General features: G+C 41.7%; 1 protein-coding gene across 5 annotated transcripts in view; it reads left to right on the top strand.

Annotated features, from left to right (window-relative positions):
- The window catches only part of LOC148384856 (disheveled-associated activator of morphogenesis 2-like), a 49,499-nt gene that overhangs the window by 11,165 nt on the left and 11,230 nt on the right, over positions 1 to 27,104 (top strand). For 3 of the 5 annotated variants that reach the window (XM_088400503.1, XM_088400499.1, XM_088400500.1), the window contains exons 2-11: positions 9,002 to 9,276; positions 14,229 to 14,318; positions 17,750 to 17,824; positions 19,887 to 19,981; positions 23,713 to 24,046; positions 24,147 to 24,257; positions 24,771 to 24,874; positions 24,948 to 25,014; positions 25,090 to 25,207; positions 25,321 to 25,459. In XM_088400503.1, coding sequence (XP_088256629.1) covers positions 9,109 to 9,276; positions 14,229 to 14,318; positions 17,750 to 17,824; positions 19,887 to 19,981; positions 23,713 to 24,046; positions 24,147 to 24,257; positions 24,771 to 24,874; positions 24,948 to 25,014; positions 25,090 to 25,207; positions 25,321 to 25,459 — 1,301 coding nt within the window. In that variant the 5' untranslated portion in view covers positions 9,002 to 9,108. Of the gene's footprint in view, positions 1 to 5,597; positions 5,786 to 9,001; positions 9,277 to 14,228; positions 14,319 to 17,749; positions 17,825 to 19,886; positions 19,982 to 23,364; positions 23,557 to 23,712; positions 24,047 to 24,146; positions 24,258 to 24,770; positions 24,875 to 24,947; positions 25,015 to 25,089; positions 25,208 to 25,320; positions 25,460 to 27,104 lie in introns of those variants that run through there. The other 2 variants (XM_088400501.1, XM_088400504.1) reach the window with 2 other exon arrangements.

Genomic DNA, 27,104 nt, shown 5'->3' with positions numbered 1-27,104 from the left:
GCAGACTGGAAGGGCTGCAGATGGTCAACCTAGTTTCTTTGCACTGCATCTCACTATTCAATGGACCTACAAAAAGCAATTGTCTATGCATTCAGCCATTGTAGCAATCCCATGCAGTCACATCATAAAATTGCAACTTTTTATGTTGCTATGTTACGAGGTACTGTAAGAGTAGCCTGGAGGTCATAAACGGTAGCAATTGCAGGCTAGTGAAACATGCATGGTCTCTCCAGTGGTGTTGACATATGTCTGCATTTACCTACCTGTGTGCTTGTGTATGAAACCACAACACTTTTATGACTAACAGACTTCCCACTTTTAGCCAAGCTTATGTGTATGTTTGGTAAGTGCTGCAGAAAAACAATTTAATACTCGTGTTCCAGTTGCATACCGGACAAAAGACCATTTCACTTTTGCAAACTTCTGTACTGGTGGAATTTAGTTTAGTGTGTTGGTTTAGCCCCTCGGTTTAATTAGTTTTGTGGTGTCAACCTAATTGAATCATTTTAAGGGTCTTGATCCCTCTTCTTTGCTCGTGGAAATTAGTTAGGGGAATAGACTAAGATTATACTTGATCATTAACAATTCTGTCGCTTGTGGGTAATGGAGTGGTCAATTGTTTCGTCTTGAAGCAATCTGGAATGCATCATTAACTGCAACCAGTCGCTGATGAGTCACTTTGTGGCCTAAATTAGAACAATAGAAACGATATAAAAAAAAAAATGAGAAAGACATATCAAGCTACATCCGCAAAGACCCAACTCAACTCTTCTGGGTTAAAAGCATTGAATACAACATAAATATTTAAAGAACACGCTGATTTGATAGTATTTAAGCTTTGCACTGGCCCTGTCAGCAAAGTTTGGGTGGCCCAACATAGTCAAGTAGTGTCCCAGGGCCACTATTAATGTAGAACCCCGTTCAACTTATCTTGTAAAAAGAAATTGCTTTTGCTTTGAATGCTGATTTTACTTTTATGTTGACTCCTTCCGTGTTTCCTAGGGGTGCCAAAATGCACAATGGAAGTTCCTCCAACATAAACACACTGTCCAGGGTTCCCCAATGTTTTAAAGCGCCATGTCCCATGTGGAAGCTTTGCCTGTCCCTGTCAGACTGTCAGCTTAGTGTTAAATCCTCCCAGTGTGTCAAATGCATGCTGATGAAAGTTTTATGCATCAGCACTCCAAATTTCCACATATGAAATTGGTTACGGATACTCTTTGTAAGGTTTTCCTTAGTCTGATATTTTATGGATGGAAAACATTCCATACAGACACCTCAGTTCTTTTTCGCTCAAACTTGACTTCTTTAACTATTGCTTTTACCCGAGCCTGCCTTTGAATTTACGTATACAATACAAGCCAGAAAGAAACACTTTGGTATTTTAATCTTTGCAATTGTTTTGTTAAACATAAATATTACTGTATTTGTCTTGTTCTTGTAATATTGTAATAATAATTTGAGTGTTTATTCTCCATTCACGCTTATGTGACAAGGGTCAATCACAGTGAAAACCACTAAAAGATTCAACATGTTGAGAAAGTGTCAAAGTTGAGGACTCACACGATGCATGCATATTTTTTGCCGCATCCCCTGCTGCCGTCAGCACTCTTGGGTCTTTTCATATTTTATTGAGCATTATTGATGTATGAAGCGCTCTCTCAGGATTAGTTGGGAGAGTGAGGCAGAGTCACTTAGCTACGGTGGAGACCCTTTAAACCCAGCTGTTGACTGGCAGCTTAACAACCTTTATCATTAGCATAGCTAAAAAACAACAAATGTCTCAAAAGCTGCTTAAATATTACTATGGGATAGGATTATTATCACCATGTTATATTCAACATCAAATGCTTACAGAACCAAACTCTGGGATAGATACGAGAAGAAATGATGCTGTCCAGTCATTGTGCCAGTGACACACTTTCCAGGGCTCATGAGGTGAAAGCATATCAGTGCCTCAATTCAGTGTTATATTACTTCAGGCTATTTAAAAAGAAAAAATGCTGGTCCCCTCATAGGGGCTACCCCAATTTGCGTGCCTATAACTGTCCTAGGAGAGAATTCCAGAGATCGCCCAGAAGCCCCTTGTCCTCTGTTGCAGCTGTTGACCTCATACAAGCAATATTAATAGCTTTGTGAATGCAGACTATATTACATTCTTCATTTTATGACATGGGAAAACAGTTTTTATAGAGGATAAGAAGGTGAGCAATGCAAACTCACTTCTAACTTTTGGATAATGATGAAAAAAAAGTCCCAAATTTATGCTTCATACAACTTCCCACTCTGTTATTTGTTGTTAGTTTCTATATGTGCACTGTGATTGACAGTCCCCATTTGCACGCTATCGACTCTGGAGACAATGAGTGGCGTAGAAAAGGGCTGGATGGATCTGTAAGTGTGTCATTTGGCAAAAAGCACACATGCTCTGTTGAAACAACCTTTAGATTGTTGGACACCCAGAATCCTTTCAAACTTGGTAGCCAGCTCAAACACTCCATTTATGTCAAACAAAATTTTATAAAAGGTGTTTGTCTAGGTCGAAAACACATGACTGGAGTGCAGACCCCCCGTTTTGGAATATGAACCATTTGACCTGGCAAGCGTCGGATCTTTACAAAAAACGATGCCAAGGATTACATTTCGTGTTAACGTGTGGCAACGTTGGAGCCTTTGGAATGTCGAGTTGTAAGAAAATTAATCCGGTTTGAATTATGAGTATAGATGAGAATTGAAAAAACTACAGGGCAAAGCATTGTGTTAGCAGCGAGAGGCTTTTAACAGCTGCCGTTGGTGACGTGAAACTGTTTGCAACATGTGGATGAATTTAGGAAGAAGGATCATAAAACACAATCTGAAGTCTGAACAGAAACAAACTCATTGGCAGCCCTTTGAAATTTCCTCACACAAACATATTGATGGCTGTCACGCCGTCTTCCAACGCACATGTGCCTTTGCTTCGTACAACTTGTCAATTAGCTATTGAAGACTTGCCTGCAACTGTTCAATTTAAAGCTTGTAATTCTATTTTTGGGCACATCAAAGCAAAACATGATCTAACTGCACAGTGCCACAAAGCCTCATGTGGTCTATGCAATCATGACCACTCCACACACCAGGAAATGACTTTTTTTTTTTTTTTCACGAATCAAACCAAAATGAAAGTACTATTAACGACATCCCTAGAGAATTAGAACCATACAGTATAGTCAGCCACACGTCTTTTTCCAGTGGTTTGGTATTGGCATTTCCTTTTTATTAGCGAGGTGGATTACTGTGCCTCTTGGCCTTGTTAAAACCAGACGTGCTTGTTTGTTTTCATGTAGGCTGCAAGCCAACTAGGCCTCAGAGAATTCTCCAAAGGTTGGCTGTGAAATGAGCAGTTAAATGGCTTATCGTTTGATATTGAGAGGATATCCCACATAGTAAGCAGACTTTTTTTTTTTTTTTTAAGAAGTTTGAAATTGGACAATATCTTTATTTTGGTCAGGTCGAAAAGATTGGAAAATTATTCATGACAAGTGCGGGCGGTAGGAGGTCGTCTGGTTTAGTAATCAATTGTGTTTTTTCATGAATGTGTTTGTTATGGAGAATCTTAGCGGCCTTTGGAATAAAGTGCTCATTCCATGTTCTTTCTAGACCACAAAAATATCTGCCACTTGTCAAGTTGCTACTTTAATGTTTGTGTACAGGTGGAAAACTATTTTGATTTCCAGAAAATATCATAATTGCCTTAAGTTACAGTTACGCTGACACTGTTGGAGGACATAGTTTCCAGATCAACAGCGGAACAGGTTTTTTGACTGTCATCCTCATAGCATCCCGTATCTGATTGCAGATTTGAAAAGAGGAAGCAATTGAAACAGGCACTGTAATTAGGGTGGGAAGAAAAAATGGCGGGGGTGGCTTAAGGAAAGGGTGGATTTCCGATCCTTGGAAACTTCCTGGAAGATGCACGTAGGCACAAAATCAAAATCGCCAAGTTGTTTGTTAGGGCAGATAAGCAGGTCTCATATTGTTGCTACTTGTAGTATTGAAAAAAGTTGATATGCAAATTGCAAACCAAGTCCAAAGTCCCACTCATCTGACACGTGAGTAAGCCACTCGGTGTAGACATTCTCATGAAATCATTGACCTGTCGACATGAACTCCGAAGGTATGCGTTCGGAATGACCATTCCATATAAACCAACTGTGAAATAATGTTGGATCTTCCGCTATCAGCTCTGATCATTTGTCCTTTAAGGCGGTTGCACCCTGCCTGCCCTGCCACTGAGATCCGTCCCAGAATAGCTGGGTGATGTCACCCCTCAGGAATTTGAGTGCTGTCTCATTTTGCACGTGGGACATTCTTTTGTTCATCATCACCATTTAATTACTGTATGCACAATTTCAACAAAAAGGGTTCTCAGTTCTGATGGCCATGTATTCTCCGTTATTAGAACTAGTTTTCACACAATATGACCTCTGACCACAGTAAGCTTAGACTAATGTTGTTGGCCTGAAACAGTAGCCGTGGGTGGGCCGTGGGTGGGCCGTGGGTCTCCCTGAAAGAAAGACTTCTCTGTGTCTAAGGTGATTTGGCCTCCACTCAATTGCTTTGTAAGGGGATCAAAAATTGAGCCTTGGTCCATTAGTCACTACAGACAGGCAGACACAAGGGAGGGAATTTTGGTGAGGCCACGTCTAGGGCACAAGCACCCAGCATTGCTCGTCTTGCTCCACTAAACACAGTTGGATGTTTTGCTAAGCATCATGGCAAATTGTGTCCTACTAGCCTAATGCCAAAAAGGTAATACTGGCGGCATTGATTCCAGTGCTGCATAATATCATTACAGTGTGTTGGACAAGGAGGTAAACAAAGTTAAAATTCCTCCTGACTTATAACCCGGAGAGCCTTACCTATAAAAATATTTGAAAATAGACCCCTTCATTGATATTGCGCCTAATAATACTGTGTGTCCAATGGTCCGAAAAATACGGTATATTAGTCCAGTGGAAAAATAATGACTGCAAAAATCCCATGATATTCTGCTAAAAAGAATTACCACACAGGGACGCTGCAAAAAGTGAACCACGATTTAATGAGACGTATAGCTCATGAACTATATGATCTGCATTTGTGTATCATTTGTTAACATTATATAAGTCCATTGTGGAAACTGCTGGACAAGGCACAATTAGATTGACATGATGTAAAATGGAGCAAAAAGTAAGCAGTCCATCTCCTAACAGATGAGCATGTTGTAACAAATGTACTGTAGCTGGCTGGAGCAGATATGATGAAGCATATTTGCTACAATTCAAGCGTACGTTTCCAATCGCCAATGACGGCCAAACCGGGAGCTTGATGGACTTTATACGTCGTTGCCTTTCCTTCTAGAAGCATGGTGACGTGATGGATGTTGTGGAGAGGAAATGAAATCATCCAGGCGCAAATGTTTGATGGACTGATCCACCGTGCATGGATATACTCACACCTCTTCTATCTGAGCCGACTCCCCTCCCAACAACTCATCACGCACGCCGTCCCTCTCTCTCGTCACTGCTGCTCCCTCCTCCTGCACTGACCTACTTCTAGCCACAGGGGACCATGCAGGGAGTTAGTGGCTTGAATGAGAAGTGGCAGCAGTATCTCCCTTTCAAGCTCCCTCCCACCTTCCATCACCTTCCTCGCATCACATCCCTGTGTGTGTCTCTCTCTCTCTCGCTATGCTTGGCTACGCTCCAGACCAAGACTCAGAGTTGCCGGCAGGCTCGTCTCTCTACTTCAGGGCTCACAGTGTGTGAGTATGCAAAATGTGCTCACATCTGAGCCTCTAGTGGGAGTGTGTGATTTTTTTTTTTTGAAAGTGTGAACATGTGACTGTATGGCTGTATGCGCACCACGCAGCATGAGCGAGGAGTTCATCAAAGTGCTTCTGTGGTTTCACGCTTGCCACGGGATGTGTGTGCATGTGTGTTAGTGAAATTTGATGTCCTGGCATCACACTAAGATGGCTCCAATTAGCACTTGGTTTTTGAAAGCCAAAAAGTGACTTTTTCAGTCAGTCATTCAAAAGTATACCATTCTTTTTTTTCATTGAATAATAATTTCAGGGTCGACCTCATTTGTTGAGAAATAATTATCATTGTAAATCACAGAAATATGTCACTAATATAAAAAAACTTTACTGTTGTTTTTGTGCAATCAAATGCTGACATGTTTGGTAGCTAGATGGGCAAAACATGAAAATCAAACATTCTGTCTTAAGTCGAAGATGGTATGCGAACATTCAATGTGTTAAGCACTTTAAGCAGTAAGGGTCACGTTCTCCCACGTGCTCGAGTGAGTTTTCTGGCTTCGCACATTCTCAGGTCCACTCAAATGTGTCATTTACGCACACTCGTGACGGCATTACTTGAGCAGAACCTTTTAAGGTCTCCAGAGGCGTGGATTAGAGATTATAGCCCTAAGGGAGCATTTGAGGGGTTTTGATTCCTTGGTCAATGTATATTAGTTGAGCACATGCTGGCATTTCACATGACGTCATTCATAGAGACTGTGTGACCAAGGACAACCAAAGAGGCCCATTTTTTTTTTTCTCCCAAATTTTCTATTTGCCTTCACATCTGCTCAGCATTTCTAGACTGACTCTCAGAGTGCCAGTCATGGTTTGGTAGCAGATGTTTTACTTTAGTTCTGCTTTGTGCCCACATTTTCAATGACATTGAGATGACTGTATTTTCATATGCTGCTTGGCACTCTCTGTTTCTGCCAAGAATAACTTTTACTTTCACCTACTGAGCCAACCATATCGTTTTAATCTTTTTTAAAAAAAAAAGCCTGTGAACCCTTTGGAATTTCTTGCATTTCTGCAAGCCATCTGCTCGTCATTTAAAACACAATAGACAAACACAATATGGGGTGTGCAATATGGACAGAATTTGAAATGACCTGGTTTACACTTGGGCGGGCCACCATGTAAAAGCGAGTGTCTAGATAAGACATGCGGATAAGAAACAAAATAGAAAGTGTAATCAAGACTCTTGTGCCGCTCAAGCGTTGATAAAGAATGCAACTGCAAATATCTCACAATGTGAATTGAAGGACAGATTCATCATCCGCACCTCGTAGTGAAGCCCCCACTCGACAAAGTTGAGCACTCTTCAGTACTGTTGCCACGCTCCCGAGAAGTGGCCGTCCTCTAAATATGCTTTGAAGAGCAAAGCACAGAAGAAAAATCCCAGAATGTCAGCTAAAAACTGCAGAAATGTCTGGCAGGTTCACAATTCTATGAAATGTAAAACCACTGCTGTTCAAATAATATTGCTTCAGATTTGTCAATTGTCAAAAAAGAAAGAAACAGTGTCAAAACCTATTCATGCAGGAATCCAGGTAATTCCATTTTTAATTTTTTTGGGGTTCAGTGCACCTGGTCACTTGGTGCCTTTGGATGATGACTTTGCTGGACAATGACAAAGTCATGAGCGTGCATGCTTCTTTGGATCTCCTTTTACTATACATTGTAACAGGATATTAGATTCCTACTTATATATGTTGGCTGCTGTATATACATCCTGCCATGTATATATTTGTCCCCGGCCTACTTTGCCTAGGCTGGAAGCAGGCCAGCAGGACTGCTGTTGAGTGAAGACTGACCGCACATGGGGCTCTGGAGGAGAGTAAAAACACGCATGTGCAAATGTATTGCATGTATTAAAAAAAAAAAAAACCTCACAATGTGTGTGTTTGCCTTTCCTGCAATAAGATGCAGTAATTAAGCAAGTAGGGTCCTCAGAGGAACCAAACATTATTATCTCATTTGTGGTAATTCAATTAATTTCAATTCAACTCCACTTATTCAATAACTGCCAGGAAATTGAAAAAGTATAGACCACATTATAGATAGAAACGATAAGCAGAGGAGGCCTATTGTTAATTTGATCCTGATGTGTCTCAGAGGACGCAACCTACAAGTGATGTGTTCTCCAAATGAAGAAGAACGCACAAGACACATGCAAGGAAGCAGAAAAAGAAAATCAGCATTGTTAGAAGGCCACTGTTTTTTCTTCTTTTCCCTTTATCTCTCTTTTAAGCTCATGCTGAAGGCCTGGCGCGTTCATAAAAAATTTAGCAGCCGGCTATTTTTAGTCAACGAAATGAGAACGCCTCAGCGCAGCGCATATGAGAGCGAGGCAGAGAAATGGCGAGCAGTCGTTCTCAGTAAACAAAAAACAGATCGTAGTTTCTTGCAGAAATCTCACTCATACTACTTCTCGCAAACATTGATGATGCATAAACATTCACTGCCAGCCAACTTAAAAAGGATCCCTGAATGAGTTAACGGCATTAAACATATTTCTTGTCACTAACTCAAACAGTACTGACAACTCTTGTTCAGTACGCCCAAACAGAACCTTTTGGGTCAAACATTTCTGCTCGATTTACTTCTTTGGTCACAAAATGCTGGTAAACTGTTGCCATTTGTGAAAGGCAGTGGGTGTAACGTGTGGTTGTGTGTGTGGGATTTTTCAAAGGCCGTAATGCAGTGTAAACTCTGCATTATTCCTTCATTCGGTGACCACCCATATCCCTTTTGTAGCACTGAGGAAATCCTCCAGGGTTCATGCGTCCTATTCATCGCTTGACTCCAAGTCGAGTTGTTGTTATTCACTACTGTACACGTCGTCGCGCACACACAGTCTGCTCTATTGAAAAGCGAAAGGGCAGCGTTAGGGCAGCTCGGTGTCCGAACAACGACTCACAGACGCACTGCCGGGGCGCGATTGTACCTCGCGGACAAGAGGGCCCTTTGTTGAAGTGGAAGTGACAGCTGCGCATATCATCCACGTCCCCGCTGACTCTGTTGTCTTGTTGCACTGATCTTTGCCCGTCCGCTTAGATAAAGGGGTGAACATTTAAAGCCTTGGTTTCGTCAGTTGCAATGGGGGGCTTTTTTAGCATGAGGTGGAAACTTTCAGCTTAATAAAATATTTCTCTTTTCTTTCTTTCTTTCCAGATCATGCCCCCTAGATAGCAGCCTTGACCTCTTCATCCCCCCCTTGGTCCCTTCCTAAACATTTTGGCTTCCACTCCGCCACTGCCACGTGTGTTACCGCAAGCACCATGCCCCCCAGGAAGAGGACAAGGGCGGGCCTGGGGTTCCTGTGCTGCTTCGGTAGCAGCGAGCCCCCGGAGATCAACCTGAAGGACAGCGTGCCCTTGCAGCTACTGGAATTCAGTGCCCCCATGCCGCCCGCTGAGGAGCTGCATGCTCGCTTCTCAGAGCTGGTGGTAAGTGTTTACCTACATACTTGAGTACATTTGACATCAGGCTTTTTTTTTTTTTTTTTTTGATTTACCCAACTTCATCTCATCCTCATTTCCAAATGTTTTCAGATCTTTGGCTACAATAGTGTTCCTGGCACACTCGTGTCTTTGTCTTGGATGCTAAACTTCACCGCCAACAGAATAGATTACTGCAGCTGTCCAGATCAATTCAGGAGAAGCTCGGGGAAATAGACATTCCTTTGACATTGCAAAATATTTCATTGTTATCAAGGCTGAGGTTTCCCAGAAATGATTCTTCCAACGAGTGATTCTCTTTGGAAGTGTCTGGATAGCTGCATTTTTACATTTTTCTTTGTTTTACATTTGCTACTTTTCTCAGAGGAAGATATCGCCGGCATGTTTAATCTGCCTTTAAACTTTCCTATGTCACAAGGACAGGAGGCTTTGCTGCTTATTTTGGAGTCAATATTTTCTCTTCAACTTCCGCTGATGAGCCTGACACGGATGCCTGAGAGGAAGAGCCATCAAAACAGTGGGAGCCGTACTTGATATCAAAACCTCTTGCAACATTTTGACCCTTGAGGAAAAGAGGATTTGGCGTTCTCTCATCTTATTGGCTCAGGTCCCTTCCACATATTGTGAATAGATTATTCTCGAGATGGTTGGATTGGCACTTTGTTTTTCACAAGCTCAGATGTTCAGTACTCGGGGTCATGTCTCTGTTTTGCTTTTGAGAAGCTTCACGGCATTGGGTGCTGCAGTTATGGTTTCTCATTCAAAAGAGATGTGAAAAATTGCTTGCTCCTGTTAGTCCATAACTCATTGTGACAACTTGATTCATATTTGCTGACCAATCCACAAAACGCTCCTACCCGTCGATGGTAATCTGGATAAATCATCGGCATTCCCCATCTGCTTTCCCGATTCGGCTACCTCCAACATATTCTACCACGTGTCTAACAACCTGTGGAGCCAGAATGTAGATTGACTAGTCACATGGTCTCGACAATAATATTTGTACCATAAGCTTTGCATCACAGGGTGAAATTAAGACGCCTATTAGCAGGTTTCCTTGGCAACAGTGCGAGGGGATTATTGCTATGAAAGACTCTCTTGAGGAGGTGAATAAGACTCAATGGAGCCTCTGGAGTGGGAGCGACAGATCTGGGCCAAGTGTAGGAGGAAACCACCTCCAGAGTCCATAATGGGATCTTCCACTGGGTCCAGAGATGCAAGCTTGGCTCACGCTCTCAGTGCAAGAAGGCTCGAGCTGCCCAGTCAAAAAGATTGACAATCATTCCCAGTGATTATAATCATAAATTTTAATTTTCAATTTGCAAATATTTACAAAAAATTAAAATATATGCCTGACTTTTTTTTTAAAGATGGATCCCAATTAATATTGTCCCAGTGAAAAATAATCATCGTATGTCCACTCTCTGATTGAGAAATGTCAAAGTGAAGATGGCGCAAAATTATAAGTATTCTGGAAATTTGGGTGTTCGATGCCTCGCCAATAAAATGTCCAATATCAAGTTCTTAAACCAAATCCAAACGACTGCCACTGCTGCAACATACACGCTATATTTTTTTTTTATTTCAAACTGACTGAAATCCACTTTTCCACTCAACACTTGAGATGAAATGGTAAAAAGACTGTAATTAAGTCATTTCTTTCATTTTCTAGTCAATCCAACCACTACCACACACACACATTCATTCATAAACGCATGGCTGAGACTCAAGGACATTTCAACATGGGCCTTGAAATTATCCAATGAACCACCCCTCGTTCTCTTTCAGCCTCATTGACTCAGACTGTGCGTGAAGATTGACGAGGTTGAAACAATGTCAAGCAAATCCCAAACATGACGACATCATCACATCGACTGTTGTTTTTCTGTGCCCTCACAATTGTTTTGATTTTGTTCTGCCCTTGCTATTTAATTTCAGACTTTCTGAGCCAAAGAAACAGAACACTAGTCTTTCTACTATCAGGTTTGGCAAAATGTGGGACTTCATTTATTTAAGCAGTGGCTTGCTTCATTGATGGCCCCAGTCCAGGGCACGCCCTGGGATGAGGCCGACTTCCTTTGGTCTTTCCTCCAACAAGCCTTTCCACTTGTCTGTCTGGGCTTTTCAACTCATCATTTTAATGTTACTATGAGTGGAACCATATTATGGAAGTGGTCAAGCCTTATTTAGAGTTTATGAGGGAGGCAGGAAGCAAGTTTTTTCCGAGGCACAAGTTTTGAGTTTTTGAGGCGAAGTCTTACAAAGGGAACTAAGCCGATCAGACTGTAATGTTTTACTTTTATCAAGTTCATGCCTTTATTTATAAGTCTTGCCATCTTCTAATTAAATTTACCCCCATTGCTCACAATAATTTCTTTAAAAAAAAAGTTGGGCATTGTAACTTCAAAAACAAGGTCTTGGATTTAATGTCGATTTAATTCAATGATTAATTACTGACAGAAACCTTTTTCTGTGATTCCCCTACGGCCTAATATAACTTTCATCTTGCCCAGGATGCCTGCAGGGCGTGTTTTATTTTATGCCCCCATGGTAGCCAGTGTGAAATATGATTCAAGCCACCTTTGAAATAACGGTTAATAAACGGTACCTCCAGGCAGGATGTCATTCTTGGAGCGCACACTTCCCCTTTAGGTGGAGTCTGACACATTCAAACTCAGTGGTCTCAAGATAATAACCCCACTCCCTTTTTTATCCCGCACATTCACACTCAGTTATCCTCTGCTCTTCCTGTCGACATATTTTTTCAGACATTTGATGCACTTAGTCAATTTTCACAGCTAACACAAATTTCTAGCCTCTTAGGGGTACCGAGAGCCCCCATTTTCTCTCTGGACTTTACCTCCATTGCCTCACTCTCTTTTTTTCCACATTGTCTCAGTCTTCAATATTATTCAGCACATTTGAGAAGCCAACTGGCCTCGTGAAACAGGAAATTGAATGATAAGGCCTGTCCGTCAGTGTGCCGCACACATCAACACCGTGACAACCGTTTTGATTTGTAACATTACCGTAGTCGATAGGCTGTTGAAAAATTGAAAGCTCTCAGTAGCCTAAGGTATGTATTTTCCCTTTTTGAGCAGCAGGTGTATCAATATTAGCTTTGGTTTATATGAATTCCCAACTGGAGTGTGTTTGGCGGCGATGTACGGCGGCACAGGTTCTGTACAGCCCAGGCGGAATGTGTTTTGCTTTTGTTTGGAATTTTCACTGTGTGGAGATTCAATGTTTTGGGCTATTGCGTTAAGGTCATAAGGGAAGAACATGTCATGCAAAGCTGCTATGGGAACATGAAGAGAGGTGGAGGTAGAGGAAAGGAAAGGAAAAATCCTTTTGTTGTGTTTGGCTGTTGTGACAAAAAAATCCTTCGCCCACCCAATTTCCACACATCATCTCTGCTCTACGTTCAGATGAAGTCCAACACAACTCGTGTGCGCACTCTCTAATGGTCAGTGACATCAAAACGAAAAAAAAATTCTCATCTCTCTCCCCATATAAACAGTAAATGTATTGCGGTCTTGACAGTGGAGTCACATAATAATATTCATTCATTCATTCATCATCCAAAGCGCTTATCCTCACGTCACCCAAAAAATGTGGCGAGTGCTTTAGAGGATGTGTTAGCCCTTCTTCTCCCCTTTCTTTTTTCCTCCTCTTGCTACTCTGCAATTTCAGTCATTTAAGTGTTACGTAAAAGCCTTAAGTAAACATAAACATCCCCTAAACTGTAGAATCCTGCATTCCGCAGATGCTTCAAGGCTGTTTTTCATTGCGTCCACCCTTCTTTCACATCCCGTATCTCTCCTCCACCTCGGACATTAAATGGAAAGCCCTAAGGCAGAGTGAAGTAGCCGGAGATCAACTATTGGCTTCAGCTCCCATCTGGTTTGAATCCAAAAGTCTTATTTTCACAGATTCCCGCACAAGCTCCCAGTATCAGGTCTTGTAATTAGCTGCAGCTTGGACATCAGGGTTTTGACCCGGCGAAAAAGCGACAGGCCCGCTGAGACAAACCCATTTGATTGCTTAGCCGAAGAATGTGAGGAGTAGTTTGCGGTTTAAATCAAAATCGGTAAATGTTAAGGAAAGAGTGGTGGACCACTGTGGTGGATACAGACCTTGAGAGGACCATATTGGGGTTAGAGTCACAGTCTATGAAATGAAAAATTCTTGGACCTGTGATTATCAAGCTCCTTTGAGGCTTCTATCTGTATGTCCTTGAAGTTCACACCATTCAGCTTGTTCCTTTTTAAAACTCACTATAATTGGTTCTGGTATTGAAAGCAATGGATGAGAGATGATGTCACTCTTTAACGTGTCAGGCTCGCAGCATGCACCTCACTCAGCTCAATGGATTAAATAAAAAAAGCTCCGAGGCTGGTTTCAAGGGGGCCCCCTACCCCTGGCACCGTTGGCCATCCTCAGTCTAGGGGGACCTTGGGGGTCGCGGTGCTTCTGGTTGACGTCATGGTCCCAAAACCATTATGATGAGATTAGTTTTAGCTGGAGCACAAAGCCCTGCTTCTTAAGGATCTCATCATATCCTTGATGTTTTGGTTGTCCGACAGTTTTTGATTTATTCATTGCCTTCCTCTTTGTCCATGAAGGCATTTCTTGTTCTGTCTCCAGTTCCGCATTTAGCTATGTATGTCCTCTCAATACTTTTCTTTTCCTCTTTGGCAAACATGGACTCATTTCCTGGGCTCATATGCATTTCAAAAGGAGAAGGAGGCTCCGTGTGCACGGCTGAGGAATTGAACAGAGCAACGGAGTGAATGTAAATACTCTTCTGTGGTCGGGAGAGGATTGGACAATTTATGCGAATTCATGATTCTTTCTGTAGATGGATATGCCAATAAAAAAATGACCTGTATGTATAAACGTATATAATTATTCAAAATCTAAATTCTTCTTTGTTACAGGACGAGTTGGATTTGACGGATAAGAATAGAGAGGCTATGTTTGCTTTGCCAGATGAGAAGAAATGGCAAATCTACTGCAGTAAAAAGAAGGTAAGTTCTCTTGTTATTGAAGGGCAGCTTTCACCCGAGCCAGTTTTCAAATCAGCTCAGTCACACAGTCGGGCCCAAACCCAACTTCTAATTTCTGCTTTGGCATAAACATTGTTGCTTGATGACGCACAAGAATTACCAGCTTGCACAATATCCTACATGGAAAACATTAACGACATAAGTCGCAAGTGTCCTATGTCCTAACTCTGCTGTACAATAGTCAACATACCATGAAAGTTCTGGTTAGCCCTCTATTTCACCCCTGTTGCCTTGCCAAAACATCTCCCATTTGCTTAATATCCCTTTCCCAAAAACTCCAGCCTCACTTTGTGGTCAAATATTCTGCAGGAAATGACATTGCACTTGGAGGAAAAAAGAGCTCCTCATTCTCTCAATAGAAAATTCAACAGATGACGTTAAACCCTCCCTTGTGCCTCTTTGCTAATATAACCAACATTTTTGTCTCTAAATCTTGAAGGCTTAGTGCTTCTGATGGCATAAATGAGTAAACACATGACAGGTTAGGACATTCTTGAGTTACCATTAAAAGGGAAACAATCTGAGGTCTGTTCAGGTCTCGTGGAGGACACGGCGTGAAATATGTTTAAAGGTGAAACAAATAAAACAACTGTGTGTCCTGGTCAGAAAAGCAAGGGGCCAAAGCGGGCTTGCCCATGTCAGCACGCTGGAAGAAGAGCTAAACAAATACCCCATTCATGGTTGGAGGCAATATTGCAGAATACCTCACTTGTCTATGTGTGCTTCGGCATCCAGGAGTCCATATATACTGTCTGCAAAGACTCACAAATTTCAAGTGTTGCACTGCACATTTGTAGCTTGGCTTTAGCACAGTAGTGCCCTGTCCTCTGTGGAATGACAGCGTGGCAGCCATTTGAACATAGAGACCGCAAAATATTGCTCACTCGTTCCTTCCTCCCCGTGACGAACACTACTTGCCTTGTGTCCCTCCGCTTGGCAACGTCGTCACTTGTTGTGGTTGTATAACACGGTGACAGAAAGACAGCTAACTTGATACTAAACCAAGATCTAATGTAGCTACCCATGAAAGAATGCCAGTTGAGTTTCCAGTTGGCGTCAAGTTCAAACAATTCGGCCCAAATTCGATCATTTGTATGTTTTCACGTAAACATGCCAAATAAAGGTTCCTTTGTGGCTTCAGAGCTGCCTTCAACAAAAATAAGCGGAACATGGAAACTGTGTACCATGACTAAGTCCAGTAAAATATCTTTCAAGGCTTTCAGACATGTGCTGCTTGAGGCTGCCCTCTTGGTACAATTCCGTGACGCTGGAAACTTGTAGGAAATGGCAATGGCAAGTGTTACATCATGTCCAAGGATTTAATATCCTGTCCATTTCCTGTCTTTTTAGGTGATATTTTATAAGCTAGTCTTCCGTAGATAAATCTCCCCCCATGGAGATTTAGAATGTTTTGAATGTTGGACAATCTCCTTCAATGCCTATCGGGAAGGTGTTGTGGTGGCAGTTGGAGCAGAGAATATGCAAAATATTCATTTTAGAATAATATCGCAATGTTTTAACAAAGTGCTATTGTAGCTGCCTGGGCACGATCCATGAAACACAAGCTTCGGTATATTGAAGTGATTTGAAGAATTCTTTGCGACTTACATCATGGGAACATTTTAGGGAAGACCCTTTTCTGCTCCAACATAACTGTGGCTCCGTGTACAAAGCAAAGGTTGAACTGTGGAACAACTTGGAGACTTTATATCAGCACCTTTCATCAGCACAGACACACAGAGAGCAGTGTTGATTTAAAAGATAGATTCATCGGTCTTTTGCAGTCTGTGAAATCTATTATTGTCGGAGAAACACTGCAAGACAGGAGTCACCAATTCTGGTCCTCGGGGTCCGCTGTCCGACATGTTTTATGTCTCTGACCCGGCCTGGGGACCGGAATTGGTGACTCCTGCTGTTAAATGTTGAGAATGGCTTGTTGTATAACCCAAAGGGATCTGAAAAGTGTAATTTCATCTAATCTTGCGTCCCGGTCCCGCTCGAAAATCCAACCATCTGTCACACGCACAAATATTTGTGAATTCTGGCTTGAGTCAGTACAGCCATCAAAATGTTGTCAAATGGAGAAGAATATCCTTCGGAATAAGAATACTTCACAGTCTGCAGGGGATTCCTTTCCACCTCTGCTCCAGCTTTGAATGTAAATCGTATTTAATGTCACCAGACACGTGGAATGTATGTTGCGTGTGAGTGAAACTGATGGGCTTCCTGCTCCTATGTTTCAGCTGAGCGTGCAACTGGAATCTATTTTGCAAGGAAAGGAATAAAATATGACTACCGACATTTTACAATCAAGTATATTTCAAATAACCATGTGTGACACTAACTCAGATTGTCGCTTTCGGTTTGATATAACAGCCTAGAGTACCGACCTCATCAATATCAATACATGGTTATATTTCCTTTGGCATGAAATGTTAGAGGAGACTTGACAATAGTCAGCAACAGTAGGTATGAGAAAATACGATCCATTTATTCCAAACATTTAGGTTACATGCTGGCTGTATACTAGAGCCAGTCACTGCTGGATAGAACAGCAGGAGTGGATTTTTTGTCTCCGAGTGCTAATATCCAAGGTTTTGAATGTAGACCCGTATAATCCGATACTGTTTTTTTTAGGGGGGCTGATATCAGATGAATATCAAATTTTTTTGGACATGAGACTAGCAGGGTCCGCAGGTTGTAGTCTACACTAACAAAATATACGGTCTACTTATAACACCCCCACCACACACACAAATTACAAAAATGTATTCATTCCTCACGGTCATCTTGGGAGCAGTCCGCGGTCTACTAGTCAACCACAATAGACAGGCTGGGCACCCCTGCTCTATAACAAATAATTCTTTGAACACAATAGTCAATAAATTACACCACTTAGTCTTGCTTGTGGAACTGAAAGAGTAAATTGCATTGAATTTTTTTTTTAAGAGCTTTTAGGAAAGAGGCAAACCAAGGTTAATCTCAACTTCAAGATCTGTCTGGCAATGTCTGCGGTTTGACTGACTTCTAATGTATTCTAACAATTTACGCAGTCATTCAGATACATTTAACTTTATCTTAACGAACTGGCAGAGCGCAGTGTAGATCAGACAACCACTATCTCAACAGCAGCAGAAAGTCTGGCAACTTTGATGAGTATCCAATAAATCCAAGTGTAAAGTCCTTACGGCAGAGTTCTTAAAGGTATCATTGCCAAGCTGATTATAGTAATTATCTGAGTCTTAATCAGATTTTTGGGTTGTCTGGTTCCTGCACACAATAGTCTTCAGTCCTAGGTGGAACATTTTGAGATGTGGTTTATTTGCCTTTTCCATTTGGTCGTTAAAAGTAAAAATCAACGTTTGACACTTTGTTTATTTATCTCTGGACAGGAACAAGAAGACCCGAACAAGCTGGCTACAAGCTGGCCTGACTACTACATTGACCGAATAAACTCCATGGCTGCTGTAAGTCTTACTTCTTCTCAATGGAATTCCTAAATAAATGATATTCTTGATAAATCCCAGCTGTCCTACTGCATCTTCACTTTCCTCCAGTATGGGACGATGAAGTGACTATTTTTTTTGGAGGGTGGGTTGATTGTCATGCTTTGCTGACTGCATGACCAAATTCCATCAGTGCGACCCCAGCGTTCTCCCACACTGTGATGACAAACAGGCCAGTTTTACACACAACACTCAGTGGGAATGGCTGTCGGAGACATGGAGGGAGGCCAAGATGGAACTGCTCATTACTTCTAGCCGTGATTTTTTTTTTTGGCTGCCAATGAAAACAAGTGGTCAGCCATGCTCTCAGTATTATTTTGAGCACAACTGCCGCGATAGTTGTTTTGTCTTATTGTACGTTAGGCCAATTTGCCCCACAGAGCCATCAGCTGGAACCCATGTGGATGGACGGACTGACTACAAGAAACTGTTCCAAGATTATAAAACACTTCAAGGGGCGTTTTTAAGAAAGAAAAAGCTTGCACAAAACACAAGAAGAAAACGACATGTGCATATAAGGCAATTTCTCCATTTTAATCTGTAACAACTCTTGAGCAATCTATTTTTTGCACATTCCCATTATTTCTTCATTGCCTTGCAGCATCTTGACAAGGGAACGTTCAAATAATTCGCAGTTGATTTGTTTGACAATGACTTCACGTCTTGGCTCCTATGAGATAGAGCTCACCAGGGAGAACCTCCTTCTACAGTAGCCGAGTTATTGCATGAGCTCATTTTTGCTTGGAGGCCCAACAAGATTACCGAGCAACCCAGCATCTTGGTGTTCATTCATAAAATCATGTCACAATCACATCCCTGAAATTACTTCATGGCCACTGAGTGATATTTCAAATGTTCTTGCGGTTACTCTGATGAGGGTTTCCATTACTCTGTTGCGTCACTTTGTACATTCAGCATCGGAGCTCAGAACCACAAGAAATGAAGAGAGGTTAACAGCCCAAATCAACTTCACCTTGTTTGCACCTTCATGTTACATATTTCGTAATAAGCTATACGGAGACATATCGATATGTTACCAAACTGGGAATTGCCAAACTCTGCGAACATATTTTCCACACGTACATGGTTCCAATTAAGAATTTGATTGGTTGTACTCATTGTTCGTGCAGTTAATGAAGCATCAGTGCTTAAGGGAACATTTGTGGCTCCAAAATACTGGTTGAGTGGAATCCCCTCGTCTGTTGCACCAAGCGGTTTTAATCATATCCCCATGTGCAGACTGGACCCAGGTTAGAATGCACTTACAAATAACAGATGTCAAAAAGAGACTTGTGTACAGGGTGAACCTAGGATGCATTTGTCTCCCCGACATTTGTGTCCAACTTCCCGTTGACTCACAAAGGATTTATTGCCAGAGCTTCTTGGCGAAGAGCGTTCCTACCATCTGGACGTAGGGCTAAGTCGACACAATGGTTGTTTTGACTGAACCGTTTCTCCGTTAAACATTCACACGTCGGACAGACAAGAAGCCTTGTGAAGTCGTCAAACATATGGAGGCTGTTTTTAGCTCGCCGCTTATTGTTAGGTCATATGTCCTTTCTCACCGTGGAATATTTACACCTAGATGTCCTTTTGTTTAAGAAAATGGAGCCCTCTTTTAAATACATTCCTCTTCAGTCAATTAATAGGTAGCCACTGTGACTTGCTTGTAAAACGCACACACTTGTCCATGTAGTTTCAATGATGGAAGACCATAAATTAAACAGAAGACCTTGCGGTCCTGTTGGACGTCAGCAGAGCAGCACTTTGATATGACACGCAGCCTTGATGTTACATCAAAATGTCGAACTCTGGACGAGGAGCTTTTTTTCCAATGCTCTTTTCCACCATCTTGATTTCAATTGCTGGCATGCTGGAGTTTGTTCAAACGAAAAAACATAATATTAACTGTGGCTTTCCGGTGTCTAAAACATCTTGCTCAAGAGAGTGCTGTTTGTAAATGAAATCCAAATTCTGAATGATTCACTGGATGCTCATCAGCTTTTTTCAATGTTCTCACCAGATGCAGACCCTGTTTGCCTTTGATGAGGAGGAAATGGAAATGAGGAACAAGGTAGTGGAAGATCTGAAGACGGCGCTTCGGACTCAGCCAATGAGGTCAGCAGATTTTCTCTCATTGAGACAAGTCACTTGTTTAAGGCAGTGAAACTATTTTACTGTTGGAAGTATACAATTGACCACTGCAAATTCATCTATTGGAGATTTATTTTTTATTTTATTTTTTTTACTAATATTTAAAAAGATCATTTTTTTTATATTTTTGGGGTGTTGTTTTGTGAAACGCTGACTAATAAATAAAAATAAAGAGAGATATACAGTATAGATTTTTTTTCAATACAAATCGTGGTGATCCACTATAATGTACTCCATTAATTGAAAAGTATTTTGAATGTTAGACATGATTATTATTTGATTGTCTGTTAATGTGTTGAAATGAGGATCATTCGATATATTACTTAGGTGTTATTTTTAGACCATTAGGACAGCTGTCCAGCCACAATATCCTCAATGATACAAACTTGATTTCCCCATCAGCAGCTGCTCACTTGCTGTCTTTCAACTTGGGCCAGTTGAATGATGCATTGGTCTGGAAGCAAGCTTGTATTTTCTCTAAGGAGGCCATGATGTGACAAACCTCTGTGTGTAGCGTGAAAATACTCACAGTAGACTTAGTGTCTGGGTCATGTCTGGGTTGTGTATATCTATGCAGGCTTTGCCTAACCAATGTACCTCCATGCTAATTAAATACATTCTCACATTATTCTTCTGAGGAAAGAATAGTTCCAGATCAAAAGGAACAATCACCAACAGAAAGAAATACTTTTCTGTAATTAGAAGCACAAGTTTCAAACCCAACAACATTAGGTTTTTGGGTGTGAGTCTGAGCTTGGATTTTAACATAAAGTCACACCTGACTACAAGGTGTAAGACCAACCAAATTATGGAAAAAATATTTCAAGTCATATTTATATTGTTAGATATTTTTCATTTAGTTTTTGATTCTTTCATTTAACTAACTTGTAGTGACTCTGCATTACTCATGATTGCGCTTATCATTATTAGAGTAAGTTGTCGTGTTTTTTTATGCTCAGCATAGCAGGTTGATTTCCGAGAATGAGTGTTCAGGGAAATCGTGTGTCAGTTTGATGACAGCTGCATGATTAAGTTAATGAGGAATTTGAATCAGGAGTTTATTGATCCCCGAGGCATGTTTCATTTTCCACTTTTACTCTTGATGTTGTCTCTGATCATGTCTGTGACAGAGGACTTCAGCTTCATCGTATTGTCACACTTTTATGGCAGTATCTGTTTTAATTCATGGATGTGTTGGGTCAGTGCCGGCCGGGATTGGCTGCGGTCCCTCCTCGCGAGCCAGAGAGCCAGCTGCTATGTGGCGTGACAAAGCCCTCCTGTGCCCTCAGACCTCTTTTTGTTTGGCTGCAGAGTTAAAAACACATGGTGGCCATGCAAGGAGCCAGGTGGCAAGGACAGAAGTAGCATTGCTTGCAATCAGCCACTCCAAAACATAACAGCTGGATGCAAACACGTCAGCCTTGTTGTCTTTAAAATCTCATCATCACACCAGATGCTTTTTAAAGTGGACAACATACGAGCTGCTCCAAATGAATGATCAATATTTGCCCTGCTGTTCATATCTATCAGGAAACAAAACAAAGATTTTTGCAACAAACATCCTTTTGCTTAATATTTATTTTTTTAAATTGACAAATTTACCAGATAAGCCATAGCAACTCTTCATTTTGAAAAAAACTTGTGACAAAGTAGCTTATCGTACGTTGTAGATTATTCGGTGACAGTATGTTGATCGTTTAAATAAATGAACGCATTCTCAGCCAACACATCATCTTCTCGCTGGAAGATAAATAAATAAATCTACTGCTCTATTGATTGTGACATTTTGTAGATTGTTCTGTCCACCGTGGCATTTCCTGTTATGATAAGCCCGTGCGATTCGCACATTCTTGGCACCGGTTGACTTCTGATTTAGGCATTCGAGGTGAAGGCGAGTTCATACGAACTCTTACGATCGTTAAACACTTCTCTTGCATGCGTGCCCTTTGTATATATACACGATATAAATTGACACGGAGCTGTTAAAAGTGACAAGCTGGGCCATGCGGCTAACATGTACAAAGTCATGAATCTGGGCCTGAACAAAAACATGGATGAGATGTTCTCCTGCATGTGGTTCTCTGGAAATCTGTGCACCAAACAAAAAATGAACAAAATCTCCAGACTATCGAGGGATTCTTATTGAAGTGCGCTGTGCTGGGGTTGTGTGAAGGTTTACGGACCTAAATGAGCTTTTGACAAAGTGCTCTTCCTTCATTCCACTGAAATCCAAACTGATCCTTTTTTATTGCTTTACGATCATTTCCGTAAGATAATAATCTTAAACGCTGCCGCACATGACGCTCTCTTTGGACCTGCTTCAACGATCCACTAGTGTGCTCTTCTGTCATTTTTGGTTCGTGTCAACACATTCCAAGTTATATTGTGCTTTTTTTTATTTCTTTTAAGCTACACACAAAGTCTAGTTGCATGTCCACATTTCTTACTGCACAGAGAAAAGGTAAATGTTTATTGCTTTCACCTTTTTGAACTCCCAAGAAAAGCATCTTTCACCCTCTGCTCCGCATACGTTCTTAACTGCTCAGCTTCATTTTTTTTTTCTCCCAGCTAAATTATCTCTCGCTTAGGTGGTCTTGCAATTCTTGGCTAATACGCCAAACTACTTGGCCTGGTCTTTGGATTCACTTATCACCGCTGGGCTGGAAGGTGAAGCTTGCGTTCCACCTTGTGGCTACCATACCATGTCAAATACGGTGCATTTATTTATAGATGTCTTCAGCCCTTAGGGAGGGGGAAAAAAATCACTATTTGCTGGTGCTTCTGTGAGCCAAATGCATTGTCAACTTGTTCTATTTCTTTGAGGAATTTGTTGGTCATGCCAGGTAAAGTGTGTTCTGTTGCCTGAAATCTGGAACTGATTGTGTCGACGTAAAAGAACATCTGGCCTCAATGTAAGGGCAATATTGATTTCCATGTTTTGTGGTTTTTCCATGCCTCTAAAAAGTCAAAGGGAAGGGCTTGCTCTGTGGTGTCAAAACAATGCAATCAGCTATGCATTCTGTGTGTGGGTTTTTTTTCTCACCCTCTCGCAAGCCTGCTGATTGAAGTGATTCATCATGACCATCGGGAATCTGACAAAGTTCATTTGTGTGCATCAGCACGTCTGCCATTCAGCTTGTCAGCTTGATGCTAATAGCTGGCGGCCCTTCTATTCAGACCAGCAAGTGAGACACGGCCGTGTCCATATGTGCTAGTGATCATTAGTCACTGAGCAACCAGAGCTCATATACCGTGACACACCAGGCCTAAATGACATCATAAAAGGAAAAAAAATAGATACAGAGCATAGCAACTGCTTAGCAACTGATACATCAAGGAATGATGAGTCACAACAATGGCGATGAGGCCGTCGTGTGAATTGAAGCATCTTGGTCTTCGTGTGCCTAAATCACAACCAGTTCAATCAAAAAAAGTGGATGTAGCTTTGGCATTTGCACAGAAACAAAATCCTGACCACAAAAGTCTATTTCTGTCAAATATATATTGGCAGTCGCTACTCTTGCAAACATGTCACAGAGGTTTGAATTTTCCTTGTATTTTTTTTTTTTAATTGGATGTACAATAGGAGAGGAACTGATGATATTAAAAGTCAGCAATGAACTTAGTACTAAAATGACTATGATGCTTAATAGATACCAGCTAAGTCACTAAATTGTCATCCTGGCCTTTCTTAGGTTTGTGACGCGCTTCATTGAGCTGGACGGCCTCACCTGCCTGCTCAACTTCCTGCGCAGCATGGACTACGAGACCTCGGAGAGCCGCGTGCACACTTCTGTCATCGGGTGCATCAAGGCTCTCATGAACAATTCTCAGGGTCGAGCGCACGTGCTGGCTCACCCGCAGAGCATCAACACCATCTCGCAGAGCTTGCGGACGGAGAACGTGAAAACCAAAGTGGCTGTCCTGGAGATTCTCGGGGCAATGTGTTTGGTACCCGACGGACACAAGAAAGTATTGCAGGCCATGGCGCACTACCAGAAATACGCCGCCGAGAGGACTCGTTTTCAGGTGAGGCAAGCCCAATGAAATCTTGAACGCTCAGTGTCACCTTATATCAGTCATGACATTTTTTTTTTTTTTCAACAACAACTCTCCCATGTATTTGTAGACGCTGCTGAATGAGCTGGACAGGAGCACGGGGCGCTACAGGGACGAGGTCAACTTGAAAACCGCTATTATGTCCTTCATCAACGCTGTGCTCAACGCTGGAACAGGAGAGGTCAGTTCCAACACACACGCTACATATTAGATCAGACACTGTCAAACAATGAATCAAATGAATTCAAATGAGCATCGATGTTGACATTTTTTGGAGCTGTTGCTCTTTGATAAGATTGCTTCCTTTTGTGGATGTTGGATTGTGCCCTGATCCCATCTGGAGCGCACATACTAACAGCCTAATCAATGACAATTTGAGTCTTCTGGCACTGGCATTTCTTTTCTCCGAAATGTGCTTCCCCCTCCGCACAAAAAAATGCGAGTTGCTTATTGTTAGTTGATGTTTGAGCCTTGCGGTGCGGACTGATGTACGAGCAGTGTTTGACATCCTGTTTTCACATTTGTCCAAGGATGTTTTCACTGTAAATCCCCATTACCTTCCTGCATAGCTGCAACATGGATTTTTCCTTGATTTTGAGACTGTGAAAATTCAGTAATTAAAACTTCATGCTGCAAGTGATCAATAACTGACCTTAATCTTATGTTATTCCGCCATGTGCTGTTTTATCTCCAGGAAAGCCTGGAGTTCCGCCTCCACCTGAGGTATGAATTCTTGATGTTGGGCATCCAACCAGTCATCGACAAGCTTCGAGAGCACGAAAATGCCACGTTGGATCGGTGAGTGGCAATCAAGTGGGGCAAAAGTTAGCACAAGATGAAGCTGGAACTTTTCTTGCATTGTGCTTTTCAGGCATTTGGACTTTTTTGAGATGGTACGCAATGAGGATGACTCTGAATTGGCCAAAAGGTTTGACATGGTAAGTCATGCCGGGTGATGTTGTCGGACTGTGATTTTGTTTTTGTAATAAAGCAAGGAATATTATCCCCAACAGACCCATGTGGACACCAAAAGTGCCAGCGCTATGTTTGAGCTGATTAAAAAGAAGCTGGGCTATTCTGACGCCTACCCGCACCTCCTCTCCATCCTTCAGCACTGCCTACAGATGCCATGTGAGTTGCTCTTTGAGAAATTGCCATTTGGGTTTTTCATAGACAGTTTAGTAATGAAATAAAACAACGGAGTTATAGTCAAAGCTAAACATTGTGCCATTGTCCACATTCAGATAAGCGTGGCGCCAACAGCATGCATCACTGGCAGCTTCTCGATAGGATCCTCCAGCAGATTGTCCTGCAGGACGACCAAGGGGAGGACCCCGACCTTTCACCTCTGGATAACTTCAATGTTAAAAACATCATTCGCATGTAAGTCAAAATACAGCAATTCCTACGCGTACGACTAGGCTGTATTTTCAAAAAGACAGAGAGTGTAATTCCTCAGGAAGGTTGAGGTAAAGCAAAGGTGGCAGCAGCGGGGGGTCCCGGGCCAAATCCGAGGAAGCGGCGCGCCGTGCGCGAAATTGCACGAAAGAGGAAACCCGAGATCAAAAGGAAATGACTCTAATCGTATTAGTCAGGCAAGTGAGCCATGTTTAGGTGCGGCCGCGCAAGCCACTTGGCTTCACGTCAGTGCTTTTGTTCATGTGCTTAAGTTGTTGACTTTTTGTCTTCACCGAACTACCGGCCACTGAGAGCACTTACGTAAACAGCGATATTTCATTATCGCCTTGATTCCGTCTATTGACCTTGTTTCATATTAGATCTGTTTTACAAACTCTGACGTAATTGTGAACATGAGTTTTGCAGTTGGTACGACTTAGAGGTAGAGCAATGCAAACAGAATTTCGACTAAACTCAACAGTCAGGTTATTTCTGTTCCTCAAGATCAATGTTCAGTCTCGGCGGTGAAAGAAGCATAAAACATGTGGTGTGGTAAACCTTGTCCCAGTTGCTCCTACCGCTGTGTATTCATTCCGTCACTATTTTTGCTCTGTTACAACACTGGAGCATAATTCTTTCCAGTAGCACCGAGACAGCAAACTTGGACGCCGCATCTAAGCTCAGTCGTTGGTTATAAAACGAAAGCGGGATCCATCAGTATCCCCTCCTGCCAAAGTCTTGTTGTGTTTCCATAAACGCTCTTAAAAGTCAATTCTACCTGGAAAAGATAATCGTAAAGTGGGATTTCCCCATGGGCCCCTTGCAGTTGATGGGTGAAAACACGTGTCTCGTGCCGTTGTGGCTTTTGGGGGAGAAGGTGGAGGTTGGTTGGAAAGGTTAAAAAAAATGGAGTCATTCATCAGATGCGCTCACCATGACGACATGTGACCCGCACCTCTTTTCCACTGCTATGTAGAGATGTTCAACAAAGGAGGGTTTGTCTTTTGGAGGGTGTCGGATCCTAAGTAAATCTATTAAAACAAGAATTTACTTGATACAAATCACTGCGTTATGATCACAGCACTTTTTGTTTATTGCAAATCCTGTTGTGTACATTTCTGGCATGTTAGTGACCGTTTTTTATTCTCTCAACTCTAGCCAAGGCTCCTCACGATACTCAAGGTTTTACTTAAGTCTTATCCCCCTCAAATTGTGGTACCTTTATTAATAACACTTATCAGCTTTTTGCTTCAAGTTTATTTATTCTTATCTTTTTTTTTTAAATTTTGACTTCCATCAACTTATCACACTCCTGCAGGTTTACGCTTTATTATTTTATAATTTACTAATTTACAACATTTATTTTTTTTAACTGAACTGATTCAAATCTCGCAAGATTATTTTTTAAACTCTAATATACTGGACAGCTCAGCCTGCAGCAACCTAGTCAAAGCTGGTCAAATAATGAATTTTGTCCCATACAAAAAAAAAAAAGACTGATCATCAGTAAACACGTTGCACATTACATAAGTCCAAAAAACAAAATGTCCAGACTTGGCTCAGGTTGACTGTATTTGACTCCCAAATCTTCCGTCAACCAATCAGTCTGCATCATTTTGTTGTCGCTCAT

The sequence above is a fragment of the Syngnathus floridae genome, chromosome 16 (genome assembly GCF_059516105.1).
Source record: "Syngnathus floridae isolate MCC-2025c chromosome 16, RoL_Sflo_1.0, whole genome shotgun sequence".
In the NCBI taxonomy this organism is placed as follows: domain Eukaryota; kingdom Metazoa; phylum Chordata; class Actinopteri; order Syngnathiformes; family Syngnathidae; genus Syngnathus; species Syngnathus floridae.
This window is presented reverse-complemented; position numbering and strand designations above follow the sequence as displayed.